The sequence below is a fragment of the Neomonachus schauinslandi genome, chromosome 12, assembly GCF_002201575.2.
Source record: "Neomonachus schauinslandi chromosome 12, ASM220157v2, whole genome shotgun sequence".
Lineage (NCBI taxonomy): Eukaryota > Metazoa > Chordata > Mammalia > Carnivora > Phocidae > Neomonachus > Neomonachus schauinslandi.
The window spans coordinates 48,241,563-48,256,120 of NC_058414.1; the positions used below are offsets into that span (position 1 = coordinate 48,241,563).

Sequence of the window (14,558 nt, forward strand, 5' to 3'; positions counted from 1 at the left end):
CCCTAAGGTACAGACTAGGAATCTCTATTTATTAAATTCCTCAGGAGACTATAATACTGCCAGCTAAGGACTTTTCCAAGAACCAATATTTAGAAGCCACTGGCCCAGAAAATCATTCATCAGTTGGGCCTAATGTAAGTTCATTAAAACAAACTCTGAGAATAATCATAGATTATTCAAGTAAGAGAAAGTATACAAATCTTCAATCTGGACCTCAGGAAAATATCTACTAAGATATTTCATGATACCTTTGTGAAGAAGGTGGACAAATAAAGCTGAATGCAAAACTCATTTGGGTCGGTTAGTCAATGGTACAATGTCTACACACACACACAAAAAAGACACTTACCAGTGGAATAATATCCTTTTAACCTAGAAGCTCCTTCTGTGAAATGGTCGGTATAGTTTAGTTATTGTTACTAAACTAATACAGTATTGTTACTAAACTATTACAGTAACAACAAAGTTTATTTTTCATACTACATACCCATTGTTAATTTGCTGGGAGCTCAGATTCACATTTTCACTAGGGACTTAACCTGAAAGAATGTCCACAATTTGCAAGATCTCTAGTGGTAGTGAGTAGATAACAGATATATGAAGTTATATACTGACCAAATGAGTAACTGTTTTCTACTCTTAACACTTCTGGCACCTAATGTGTGGACTTTTATTTTTTCCCCACTGAACAATTCTGACACTAGCTACCTGGAGTTAGCACAGACCATACAGGTTAAGGGTTCAGTCACACAGATTGTCTTCCAGTTCATATGGCAATCCAGAGCCATCTGCACTCCTAACCAACAGGCATAGATCAGGGGTTCCCAAACCACCCCCCTTTGCCTTTGATAATTTGCTAGAATGGTTCACAGAACTCAGGAAAACAGTTTAGATAATATTACCAGTTCAAATTATAATAAATATTTTTTAAAAATATATACTTGTAAATGCTTGTCTTAAAAAACAAAGTCATGGGACACCTGGGTGGCTCAGTTGGTTAAGCGTCTGCCTTCGGCTCTGGTCATGATGCCAGGGTCCTGGGATTGGGCCCCGCATCAGGCTCCCTGTTCAGCGGAGAGCCTGCCTCTCCCTCTCCCTCCCACTCTGCCTACTAGTGCTGTCAAATAAATAAAATCTTAAAAAAAAACAAAAAACCACACACACACACAAAGTCAGGATAAAAATATTGTAGACTTCAGCAAAATTAAAACTGAAAGCTCTAAACTATGGGCTTGAACAGTTCATGCCAGAAATACTAGGTGTCTATAACTTCATTACTTTATCATCAGATACAGATTTTCAAATAATTAGAACAGGGTCCCAAAATACATCATTGTGTATCACAGCCTTCAGTGATGACTTGCATCACAAACTTAGAATAATAGGATGAAGAGTAATATCTTACACGTAAATTTAAAAGAATACTTAAAAAAGGACTAAGATCCTTTATGTGGATTAAGCTATAAAACCTGGTTTTTAATTATTCATAGTTATGTTTGTAGAGTTATTTTAGAAAGAAGAATAGGACTTGATTTAAATTCATCCAATAAATTATAAGGGCAAACTTTATCCTACATTTCTAGTCTAGAGCATAAATTTCCAGTCTTTTCTTATTTATTTACAACTTGAGAAATTGAGCACTAGATAATAAAGTCAGGAAACTTTATACTATACATAAATGGTCAAGCCAGCCACTTGATCCATAAGTCTAAGATTAATCTACCCATAAAGAATCTATTTTAAATGATTAATTTTTTGAGGCCAGCAAAATATTTTAAAGTCAGTTTTGGAAAAAGTTGATTTGTGCTTTACTACATTGATATAGCTAAGGAAATCACATATTCAGTAATTTCACAAATAATGTCTCTGACCAGAAAAAAAAAAATGCATACATGTGAAGCATATCTAGAGTTAAGTAAAGGATCTGTTGAAATTTCTTATATCAGTTAAGAATATATGGAGAAATGGAGTTGAAACATTATATGATTAGATGCATTTGTTGGTATTTGAATTATCAAAGAATTATCAATAATTGATCATGGGTAACATTGCAGAAGATTTAGAGATATTCAAGAAGGAATCAATCCTTATCCTCTTCCAAATCAATTTCTTCCTTAAAGGTGTACACAATTTGGAATTACTCATTATGAAGAAAGTATGACTAATTAATCAGAGGCTTTATTATAATTCCAAAAAAATAAAAGACTGAAATGTAACTAATAAGTTTAAATTCACCAAACACAGAAAGTCCTACATGTGTGTAGAACTCTACAAAAACACAAATAGAGACTTAACAGCAGCTTATGTGATCCTATTTAACTATAAATATCATATACATCAACACTGTGAAGGAGCAATTGAGCCATCCAGATCATCCCCATTACCAGAGATACTATATACGTAAGAATGCAGGTCTTCTTTAAACTAGAAAGACAGTATGTCTAGCACAGACAATGAAGCCAATACATTCTCTCATCCAAGGAGGAGTTACCAATCAACTGAAGCTATGTCTTATGAAAAATGGTTAAAAATCTTTCCAGATTTCACTGTTCTTCATTTCACTGATCAGAGACTGAAAAGGAAACACATTAACTATCTACAAATACACCCTAATGGCTATCACAGCGATGGACTGGTTTAGGGAACAAAATCCAGTGTATGAACGCTATAAAAAACTGTATCTGACAGCACCATGGAAAGCACAAACTGACACTCTTCTCACTTAACAGTGACAGAAGCTTTACCTTAGGAATCTTCATATCCTTAGTATTGATAGAATGTTTGTCAAATAGGCCCTCAAAATTAAAGATACTGATTTAGCTAAGTCGAAAAATTAGTACTGAAGTAAAAGGAAAAAGTAAAAAAAAAAGTGAAAGACTGTCCAGAGGTAGTGGTTTCTTTATGTAGGGCCTATTTATGAGGACTGTATCCCAAAGTTTCATTTAGAGAGTATTAGCCTCAGAGTTGCCTATGTTTAAAGGGTTACAGTAGAAAATGGAAAATGATATCCCTTTGTCCCCGATTTGCAGATATGAAATGTTCATCAGCTTATTAAGAATTTGCGAGAAGCCCTCCATGGAAGATATCGGTTTAACTCTATTCACTGATGCCTCCCCAATTTTTTAACCATAGCTCTTTAACGGCCTATCTAATGAACATCGCAGAATCCTTTGGTAAATGCTCTTTAAGGTGGAATTGTGCCCTGGACATGTCCTAGCCTAGTAGGAGTCAACTGGCACCTGTGTCTTTAAGGACAAAAGTAAACCCTATATTTTAAACATTCTTACACATTTCAGACATCTTCACTATTTTATTTTAAAGAAAAGAAAAGCAACATCCAAGTAAGCTATCTTTGCTTCTTAAAATGATGAGAGACATATTTTGAAGGCTTAGCAGGGTCATTTTCTATACAGTCTTGACAGCTAAGTAGACAGATTGCTTAACAGGTCCAAATTTGCTCAAAATAATAATGGTCAGCTGCAAAGTAGTAGGCTGCAAAACCTCCTCCTTTTCAACAAGACCACTTTTCCAATCACAGGTGCAGAGTCACGTAGATATGCAACTCCATGGCATTCATGGGGAGAGAATGCCAGGTGTGGAGAAATGAACAATTTTGTTGCGAATATGAACTCCACAACAGTTGTCAGATTTAGGAAATAAAAACACAAGGTGCCCAGTTATACTGAATTTCATGTAAGATAACAAAGAATTTTAGTGCAAGTATGTTTCCTGTAATATTTCAGACATATTTGTACTAAAAATTATTGTTTATCTGAAATTTGCATCTCACTAGGCATGCTATATATCATTTGGACCATACTCTCCCACTGGAATATCAACTAGGGTGCATACAGACCCTTTGTGTTTAGCCTAAATCACAGGAAAAATAAAGTCCTGGAGACTGTATGTGCTCTTCCATTTCTTAGCTTTTGAGATTTTTCTCAATGAACTATTTTTATAACTACATAGTGTAGCATGAGTAGTGTGCATCCATGACTCCTTCGCACGGCACAAGAGAAAGAACTGATTTTTCCAACCACAATAATCTGGAATAAAACCAAAGACAATCTATTGGAGAAGGAATATTTTTTTAAAGATTTTATTTATTTGACAGAGAGAGACACAGCAAGAGAGGGAACACAAGCAGGGGGAGTGGGAGAGGGAGAAGCAGGCTTCCCGCTGAGCAGGGAGCCCAATGTGGGGCTCAATCCCAGGACGCTAGGACCGTGACCTGAGCTGAAGGCAGATGCTTAATGACTGAGCCACCCAGGCGCCCCAAAGACAGAATATTCTTGAACAAAGATACAGACCCAAGTTCTTATTCTTACTCTTCCAGTTATGCATTGTTCTTGGGCAAGTATGTGTATTTCTTCAGGCCTTGGCTGCCCTGACTTCAATAGCCCCTACAATACTTCCATGATCCTAAGTAAATTTAGCTTTGCCTCATTCTTGATGACTATACTTACAGAGTCCATACTTACATATTATGGAAGCAGAGAAAACCACCTCAAAGAAAACCAAGGATTGGCTAAAAGATGGTGCTTATATTTAATTAAAATCCATTTGTTTCAAAAGAAATGTTGTTATCTTCAGGCTAAAAGGGTACCTTAAATATTTCACAAATAGGGGCGCCCGGGTGCTCAGTTGGTTAAGCGACTGCCTCAGCTCAGGTCATGATCCTGGAGTCCCGGGATCGAGTCCCGCATCGGGCTCCCTGCTCGGCAGGGAGTCTGCTTCTCCCTCTGACCCTCCTCCCTCTCATGCTCTCTCTCTCTCATTCTCGCTCTCAAATAAATAAATAAAATCTTTAAAAAAAATATTTCACAAATAATAACTGTTATTCATCAACAATACATTCCTTGGTCAGTACAAATCACTTTTATTCCAGACCAATAAAAACCCCGTTGACTTTTCCACTTTCTTGATTCTTGTGGGGTACCTCTAAGACACTACAAAGCATTCTGCAATTTCAATAAAAGGTATCTATACACAAAGGACAAATCCATCTTCCCTAACACAGTCTCCAAATAGTTTGATTTAAACAGCATTTCTTTGCACTAAGACTCTATAATGCTAATTCATTTTGCCTTCAGCTTAACTCTCTATTAATAGAGTGACAATAAGAATTTTTCTCTGAATAGCATGCCCTCTTATAATATGAATGTCAAGCGTTGCTTTCAAGTAATTAAAAACCTGATCACCAACATCTTTAGCACAACATAAAAGAAACAAGCCATTTCAAATTACACAAATGGCTGCATTCTGAACTCAGTTAAATACAAAACTCTAGTTCAATTTGAATTTCTAATTTCAAATTCCAAATTTAGGACATACTTAAAATAATTTATTGTTTATCTGAAATTCAAATTTAGCCAGGCATTCTGTATTTTTTTATTTAACAAATCTGGCAACCCCATGTGGGCTACCTAGTATAAGATATTCACCAATTTCACCTTTTTATTTTCCTTCATCAGAACACTTGTTTTGATTTTATCTTTCCCTCAAGAGAGGTTCTGCCTATGTGAGAACACAGACAATTTTCCAGCCAAAATTTTTCTTATCATTAATGTATCTTTGCTTTTAAAAAATCAGGTTCCCTCCATTAAAACTGTAGTCTACAAAACACAAAATTTTACTTACCTGTGGGAAACATATAAGAAGACCAGATAATAAAATATTTCTTTTTTTCACTTCCTTTGCATATTCCCTGATCTGTATTAGGCTTTCCATTTTCTCATCAAAAGGTACTGATTTATAATCAAGAAAATATACCTGCAAAATAATGCAAAAGGTAATATTAGAATACCATTCCTTTCACTTTCCTTTGAAAAATATAACATTAAAGAAGCTCAAACACAAATAGATTATGGTAATTTTTATCAGTGTGTGTTAATTTCTAGATATGCTTTTCAACCATAAATGTTTATTAAAATTGATGAATCCTCCTTTATAAATAAAGGCAGTAAACAGTCATTGAGAACACAATGTTGAAAAATACAAAATGCTAATATTCTATTTCTACTTGTGTCAGAGTCAAATGTATAAAGAATATATGATTTCAACCATTTGTTCTATTTAATTTATAATTTGAAAGTAGGCTACATAGAAATATTATATATTAGTTACCAATATCAATAAAATTAAAGGGAGTGCTTACCTATTACATTCATAAATATTTTTAGAAGAACCCCTTTCAAATAATTGAAATTCTAATAAATCACCTATTTCTTAAAGAAAATCCAGAATTTTAAATGTAATTTTTAGCAGTGTTAAATAGTATTTTTCTTGAAATTATTCCAGACTATTTTTTAAATATTATTTTTCATTTAAATTTTAAGGAGCTCAGGGTAAGTTTTCCTCTTTCAAATTATTGAAGTTTTATGGTACTGTTCATCTTTTGTGGGACATAAAATATCTAAACCACAAGAGCATCAAAATAAGACACAATTGCGTACACAGAATAAATACTCAAACATTTGTATTCTTTCACAATACCAAATTTAAGAAATGCTCAAGAATTATAATTTGTTCAATTACATGTATTTATTATCTAGAAACGTTTTAAAATCTACTCTGCTTTGAAACTCTTATACTAATCCCTCCACTTCCTCTCTTCATTCATATAAAAACACGCTCTACAGAAAATACAAAACAAAATCTTACTATGTTCTTTCTGTAACAGAAGGGAATGAGTTTCCACCTACCACCTTGCATTTTGCTTTTCCAGGGAAAAGCACTTAACATCCATTTTAAAAGAGAATCATGTGAGGACATGTATGTATATCAATTCAGTAGATCTTTAGTCACTATTTCTTTTTTTTTTTTTTAAAGATTTATTTATTCATTTGAGAGAGCGAGAATGAGAGAGAGTACATGAGAGGGGGGAGGGTCAGAGGGAGAAGCAGGCTCCTTGCCGAGCAGGGAGCCCGATGCGGGACTCGATCCCGGGACTCCAGGATCATGACCTGAGCCGAAGGCAGTCGCTTAACCAACTGAGCCACCCAGGCGCCCTTTAGTCACTATTTCTTGGACATTTTCATTATAGTTAACCGAAGACATACACATATAGTTACTTCCTCCTAAAATCTAAAGTGACAATGAAGACTTTTTTTCTTAAAAATGCTCTATCCATTAGAGAACCAAAAGAATAGACAAAAAAGCAAAAAAAGAAAAATTGGAAGATAAAAAGCACAAAGAAAAAGGTCTCAGGCTTTACTATCTACTGAATAGTTGAAGAAAAGACAATGTGACCCTGTGACCTTGAGCTCACCCTCCCTTAGCAGTGATTCCCTGAAAACTTATAAAGATGAAATCTCAGATTTTTCACCAGGCAATAATGCTTAAAGCAAATATGAGACTGGTGAACCACAGCCAGGCTGGAATAACTGTGAATGAACTATAAATATTAGACTTTCCTTCGGGGTAATTTAACTTATAACCAGGTGTTCCCCTAGCTGAGACCTGGAAGCTAACAGCGATCAGCTGTTAAAAAGATACTAGGTCCTATTTGTAGCTTGAGCCTTCTAGAAGGATGGCTCACACACCACCTTTCTGTGATCTCCTTCCCTCCGCCTTGACAAGGTGGAGGAAAAGTGGAGGGGAAAAAAGGCAGGCCCATACTAATGTGAAATTAAGAGCTCAAGAGCTAAAGCTGAAGATACATGTCCATCTCTGCATTTTCTCCTGTCCTGAAGTCTTTTAGGACCTTGTACAAACTAGTGCCACAGGATTCTTCTAGTCTTGTGAGTTTAAAATATCTTTCTGAAGCTAAAATTGCTGACTGTGGGCTTGTCCAAAAAAAAAAAAAAAAAAAAAAAGCAGGCTAATTCCCCAAACTCCAGGCAATTTATGTAATTGCAGTCCTGTTATGAATCTAAAGCTAGGGGACTGGCTGAGACTAAGACTCTCTCCTGGGGGGCGCCTGGGTGGCTCAGTTGGTTAAGCGACTGCCTTCGGCTCAGGTCATGATCCTGGAGTCCCGGGATCGAGTCCCGCATCGGGCTCCCTGCTCGGCGGGGAGTCTGCTTCTCCCTCTGACCCTCCCCCCTCTCATGCTCTCTGTCTCTCACTCTCTCTCTCTCAAATAAATAAATAAAATCTTTATAAAAAAAAAAAAAAAAAAGACTCTCTCCTGGGCCCATACTGCCAGGTATTTACATAGTCCCATACCTTCTGGACTAAGGAACAACACTACTGTTTGGTGTCACATGCCTCAGAGTACTCTTTAATTCTTTTACCTGTGTAATTATCTGTAATATTGAGATACCAGGAAATGCCAGGAGCCACCATGCCCAATATACTTTATATGAATAGAATGTCCTAGGGGTTTGCAATGCACAATCTGGGAAACCTTACTGTTAGCCTAGATACTCAATGAGGCAAAGAGACATTTCTTGTTTAATACAAGTCTTCCTAACAAATTTTCAGTCTGAAAAATCTTACAGTAAAATAAAGGGGGGTGCAGAAAGGGTTTGTGGAAAAAATAGCACAAGAAGCAGAAAAGATAAAACCACTCCACTTTGTAATTACAGCCTCCACAGAGATTTAAAATGCACAGAAATTAAAGAATGGAAATGCTGGTAACGTATTAATTGGAGAAGGAATGATGGATACAACTGGGAACGGAGCTCTGCACTGCAATGCTGCCATTGAACTTGGCTCAGGAGGAAGTGCACCTGCCAAGGGAAACTCCCTGCAAAGTCAGAGCTGGGAGCAGGTGCTCATTTTTCAATTTTCCTAAAAAAGTTCCTAAAAGAGAGCCTAAAGTTAATAAAAACTTTGGGAGCTTAAAAGTGGTATAAGTAAAACTCTCGACAAGAATAAATTATACCAGGATGCCTGGGTGGCTCAGTTGGTTAAGCGACTGCCTTCGGCTCAGGTCATGATCCTGGAGTCCCTGGATCGAGTCCCGCATCGGGCTCCCTGCTCGGCAGGGAGTCTGCTTCTCCCTCTGACCCTCCCCCCTCTCATGTGCTCTCTCTCATTCTCTCTCTCTCAAATAAATAAATAAAATCTTTAAAAAAAAAAAAGAATAAATTATACTGGAATGAGAAGGCTCAAGAGAGAAAGTATGCTGAATCTGCACTTTGTTAAAAAAAAAAAAAGGACAGAAATTAATGATTTTACACTGAGTTAACTTAGTGATTTATGTTTTTAAAATAATGGTATTTAACTAAAATTATATACATCTCTACTGTATAGTTTTTGAACTTGCAGAAGGAGGAAAGTATTATCTGTATCAATGCAGCAAATTATAGGAAGAAATTAAAGTAGCAAATAAAACAATTCACCAACAGCAGTAACAAAATAAGCTTGTGGAAAGAACTCAAATATAAAAGTAATACAAATAAATTGAGCATATTTAACCATCTCCTAAGTAACAGATTTACCAGATTGGATTTTTAAGGAAAAAATCTAACAATATGCTAGTTATAAGATAAACGTCTAAAGCACACTAACCTGAAAAGCACAAAATAAAAGGATGAACAGACATGCCTTGCAAACACTACCAAAAATGAAGGTTGTAGCAATATGATTCATTTTAGTTTAAGACAAAAACTATTAATTCACATAAAGGCACAAGGTGCATAATAAAAAAACAAATTATAATAAACTTATTAAGAACATAGATTTGAATACACAAGACAAAATATTTGACTGATTATGAGAACATACTTTCCAAATCAATAAACAGAGATGTTAACTGCACTTGTCTTAAAAACTAATGTACCAAACATATTAAAAAACAAAGTTGGAACAGATTCTGCTTCCGTTGCAGCAGCTAAACTGAGGGGTTTTTCCTCTCCCTGCAAGGTTATAATTTTATTCCTGTTTTTCTGGCTGTTCTTATCTAGGAAAAGTTGCATATGAACTGATGTCACTTCCAAAATATAGAGACCTAACTCCCTTATTTACTGATCACGTAGAAGCTAATTTTTTTTTTTTCAGAAACATGTATTATAGCAAAAACAGATGGTGAATTGAAAAACAAAGCACAATAGTCTTTTAAAGTTCTCACCAAGTCATGAAATGTCAAACAAGGACTGGAAGACTTTCACTCCAGCTAAAGATCTATTAGACACAACACACCCTAGTTCTTTGGAAAGATAAAAGATAATGGCATGTAAAGAAATCATTAAGCCAATGCTGTTCACCATACATTCCATGAATTAAGGAAATGCATAAAAGTGAATTCTAGGCAAGCTATTTATACATCTACAAATTGCCTATATTATCCCATCAAACCATCAAACTATGTTACCCATTAAGTAATCAGTACTTAAATTATAGGGAAAGTTTAAGAAATGTACTAAAACATGACTCTGCTCGACATTGTACTAGTTGACATAATCAACTTTTAAAGAAACAGATATGGATAATGACCTTATGAAATGTATTAGCAGGTTGACAAAATTCAAACATGAAGTAGGATACATCTCAAAATTCTCTTTCACTAGATGGGTCTGATGACATCATGATTAAAAGAAGAAAATCTCCAGCAGATGTATTTCCTAATACCAATACCATGAAATTTAAGCATGTATTTTACATTGTGCTACTAATTTTGAACTTCTACACCAGTTACTTATGAGTTCCAGGAAAAAATTCAGTTGGTACAATAAAGCAATCAATTTTAATTTTAAAGACAGGGCAGATTTATACAACTACAGGAGAGGGTTACAAAATGATCATGATAGCTCAAGAGAAATGTAAATGTTTTTGCCTTAATAAAACAAACTTACAGCATGGATAGTCTTGCATCCATTGAAATGTAGCAAAACATTTCATGTAGGTTGAGTTCTGCAGATTTGCTTATAGCTACATCAAGTAGATATTCTTTGATCTCTTTTTGAACTGTTCACTCACTTACTACTTGTAAATTACAGTTACAATATTTCCCCCTTAGGATGCCATTTCTAACAGTTTTTTCTTCATTCATACATAAAAAAAAGGTAAGAATATCTTCCTACCCTCCCCTAAAGAATGTTCATTTTTTTTTTTAACATAGCAAATTCACTCTTATAAACTAGTAAACTGCTTAAACATTTAACATATGGGTAGCTTCATGGCTTTGTGGGTGGGCAAGGTTTCTGGCACTCAGAGTTTGGAAAATGCTCCTCTGTGCCTCATGTCTTCTACATTCAGTTCTACACATGCTTTATATTTGTCTAGTAACTATTTTAATACATCCCTGGCCCCAGACTGAATTGCAATTAATTTTTTATACTTTAATAAGTAATTTTTCATTTGTCTCTGAGGACAGGTACATTAATTAAAGGACAATAATTAATACCAAGTACAATATTCTTTAAAACCTCAGGAATGTTCCATAACCCTACATTTAACACTTCTGCTTCATTCCAGAACCCATGTTAACAGGCCTAAGAAGGGAATCAGGAATTGTTGTAGGAGAGGAAACCGAGTCTTTGTTTATTTGAGTAGGAAGTCAATTCTTGAAGCTTCAGTATATATCCAAATATGCACTGCCTTATGCCCACCACAGTGGAAGGAAGAATGCTTATGGTAATTATCAAATAATTAAGTTAGAAAGAATTGGTAGATAGACCAGAGACTCTCTGAATCTACACAACAGATACTGCAAAATTATCTACCTATCTGTACAGAAAAGTAAATTGTGTGAATCAGGCCCAACATCTAACAACACCATTTTTCAAAAGAAATACAGGGAGATCTAGCAAAAGATAAAACTGGTCAATATTAAGCAGATCAAAGTAAGAGTTTAAGGAATAAAAAAGTAAGTTTAGAGAAACTTATCACCCCAACTATTTATGAATTACATGGATTCTATCAATGAAAATTATATATTAATGAGCTGTACTTTCATTTTTTAACTGTACTTTTAAAAAGAAAAAGGAACAAGCTTCTAATGTTGAATCATTTCATTTTGGAACAAGTTTATTTTTTTTTAAGATTTTATTTATTTGAGAGCGAGAGAGAATGTGAGCGAGCACAGGTGGGGGGAGGGGCAGAGGGAGAGGGAGAAGCAGAGCCCCACTGAGCAGGGAGCCTGACCAGAACCTTGAGATCATGACCTGAGCCAAAGGGCAGATGCTTAACCAACTGTGCCACCCAGGCGTCCTATTTTGGAACAAGTTTAAATCAACGCCATCAAGCAATTCAATGCATAATTCTGATGAATAGAAGCTAATTAAGAGTTGTAAGTGATCATAAAAATTCAGAGCAAATTTTTAACAACTCATCTATAAATCTTAAAATACCAGCAAAACTATTAGGCTGAGAAATCAGGGCATTTAACCAAAGTAGTAAATAAACAGTATTTCACATTAAAATATTAGCCATACAAAAGATTTAAACGTTTTTATTGATTCCAAGAATTAAAAAGTAATTAAGTTTTATAGTATCAAGACAAATGTTCTACTTGCATATCCATTTAGTTGCAGATCCTTATGTAAAAGATCAAAGAAGTAACGAAACCAGAACTTCACATTTTTAAACAGGCACTAGGAAAACCTAACATAGTTTGCAAACATGTTTAAAAATGATTTTTTTTTCAGATTTCATATTTCTCCTATAAGAATAGAACTCTGCCACTGTTGTATTATGGAACAATTACCTGAAGCATTATATACCTCTACAATTAACATCTGTACCATCTATAACAAACTTTAGAATCAAAAGGTAACAGCAATCCCAATGATTAATATGAAGCATTGACTTGCTAAACTAGTATTATTTAAAACATATGAGGGTATGTGCTATGGTGAGCGCTGTGAATTGTATAAGACTGTTGAATCACAGAACTGTACCTCTGAAACAAATACATTATATGTTAAAAAAAAAAAAAGATAGTAGGAAGGGAAAAATGAAGGAGGGGAAATCAGAGGGGGAGACGAACCATGAGAGACTATGGACTCAGAAACAAACTGAGGGTTCTAGAGGGGAGGGGGGTGGGAGAATGGGTTAGCCTGGTGATGGGTATTAAAGAGGGCACGTTCTGCATGGAGCACTGGGTGTTAAGCACAAACAATGAATCACAGAACACTACACCAAAAACTAAGGATGTAATGTATGGTGATTAACATAACAATAAAAATAAAATAAATAAATAAATAAATAAATAAAATGAACAGAGAACTTTGCTCCTAAAAAAAAAAAAAAGAAGAAGAAGAAGATAGCAGGAAGGCAAAAATGAAGGGGGGTAAATCAGAGGGGAGACGAACCATGAGAGACTATGGACTTTGAGAAGCAAACTGAGGGTTCTAGAGGGGAGGGGAGTGGGAGGATGGGTTAGCCTGGTGATGGGTATTAAAGAGGGCACATACTGCATGGAGCACTGGGTCTTACATGCAAACAATGAATCATGGAAAACTACATCAAAAACTAATGATGTAATGTATGGTGATTAACATAACATAATAAAAAACAAACAAACAAAAAACATATTAAATCACTAAAGTAAGTTACAAAAACCAGGTATGTGGTTCTTCACTAAGTTTAGTATAATTGTCTTTATATATTTTAGTAACTTATCAAAATTTTTTTACATAATAAAGTTTATTACACATTAATCAACAATCTAATCATCAAGGTTGTCTGCAGGTGATTTAGATAAGCATTACATGATATGTTTAAAAAATAAATGAGTATTTTTGGAGTTCACAAATAAAGGTACCTTACGCTAACCATTACAAAGTCCATTTACATTTATAAAAATTGATTCTACTTTTATATACCTACTTTATATATCACTTAAAGTGATTCTTGACATTTTTAATATGTTTCAAAAGGCAAAACAATAAAAAACCTTTTCAGAAGATGAGGTGTTTTGAATTCTATATAGCAAAAACAAAAAGTACTCAAAAACATGATCAAGGAGATCAAAACGCAGGTATATGATGCATGTAAATCATATTAGCATAGCCTCCACAGATTCATCCTATGCCTTTTATTAAGTATGGCAAAAATACTTTAACAATCTCAGTAATTAACAATTTCAGGAATAGTCATTGGTAGCATTTAATAACCTCAGCTCTCTTTGATCCCAGGAAATTCATATTACAATAACCAATTCATATTACAATAATCTCAATTACAAATTCAGATCTTACCAATATTGCTTTTGAATTATTTGATAACATTAAATTTACATAATTATAAAAAAGATACAGAAAAACTGTTCTAATCTAAGGAAATTTAAAAACATTCTCAGTCTCAGAAAATATAATTCCCAGAAATTCCAATTAGAGTGCTTCCAATAACTAATTAGAAGATCAATGGTACTTTGCTTTAGACTATTTTTGATTAAAATAAAGTGCTAACTAAACTTTTTATTTCTGAGAACATTTTTCTTTTTCATGAAGCTACATCATGTAAGAGAACTGACGTGGGGCACCTGGGTGGCTCAGCCGGTTAAGCATCGGACTCACGGTTTCAGTTCAGGTCATGATCTCATGGTCATAGGATCAAGCCCCATGTTGGGCTCTGGGGTCAATGCAGGAGTCTGCTTAAGACTCTTTCTCCTCCTCCCTCTGCATTCTCCATTCCCCCCAACGAATAAATAAATAAATCTTAAAGAA

General features: G+C 34.8%; 1 protein-coding gene across 1 annotated transcript in view; it reads right to left on the bottom strand.

Annotated features, from left to right (window-relative positions):
• The window catches only part of CRPPA (CDP-L-ribitol pyrophosphorylase A), a 310,974-nt gene that overhangs the window by 108,143 nt on the left and 188,273 nt on the right, over window positions 1-14,558 (bottom strand). Inside the window, exon 9 of the mRNA XM_021689627.2 lies at window positions 5,641-5,772. Within this exon, the coding sequence (XP_021545302.1) occupies window positions 5,641-5,772 (132 nt within the window). The remainder of the gene's footprint in view (window positions 1-5,640; window positions 5,773-14,558) is intronic.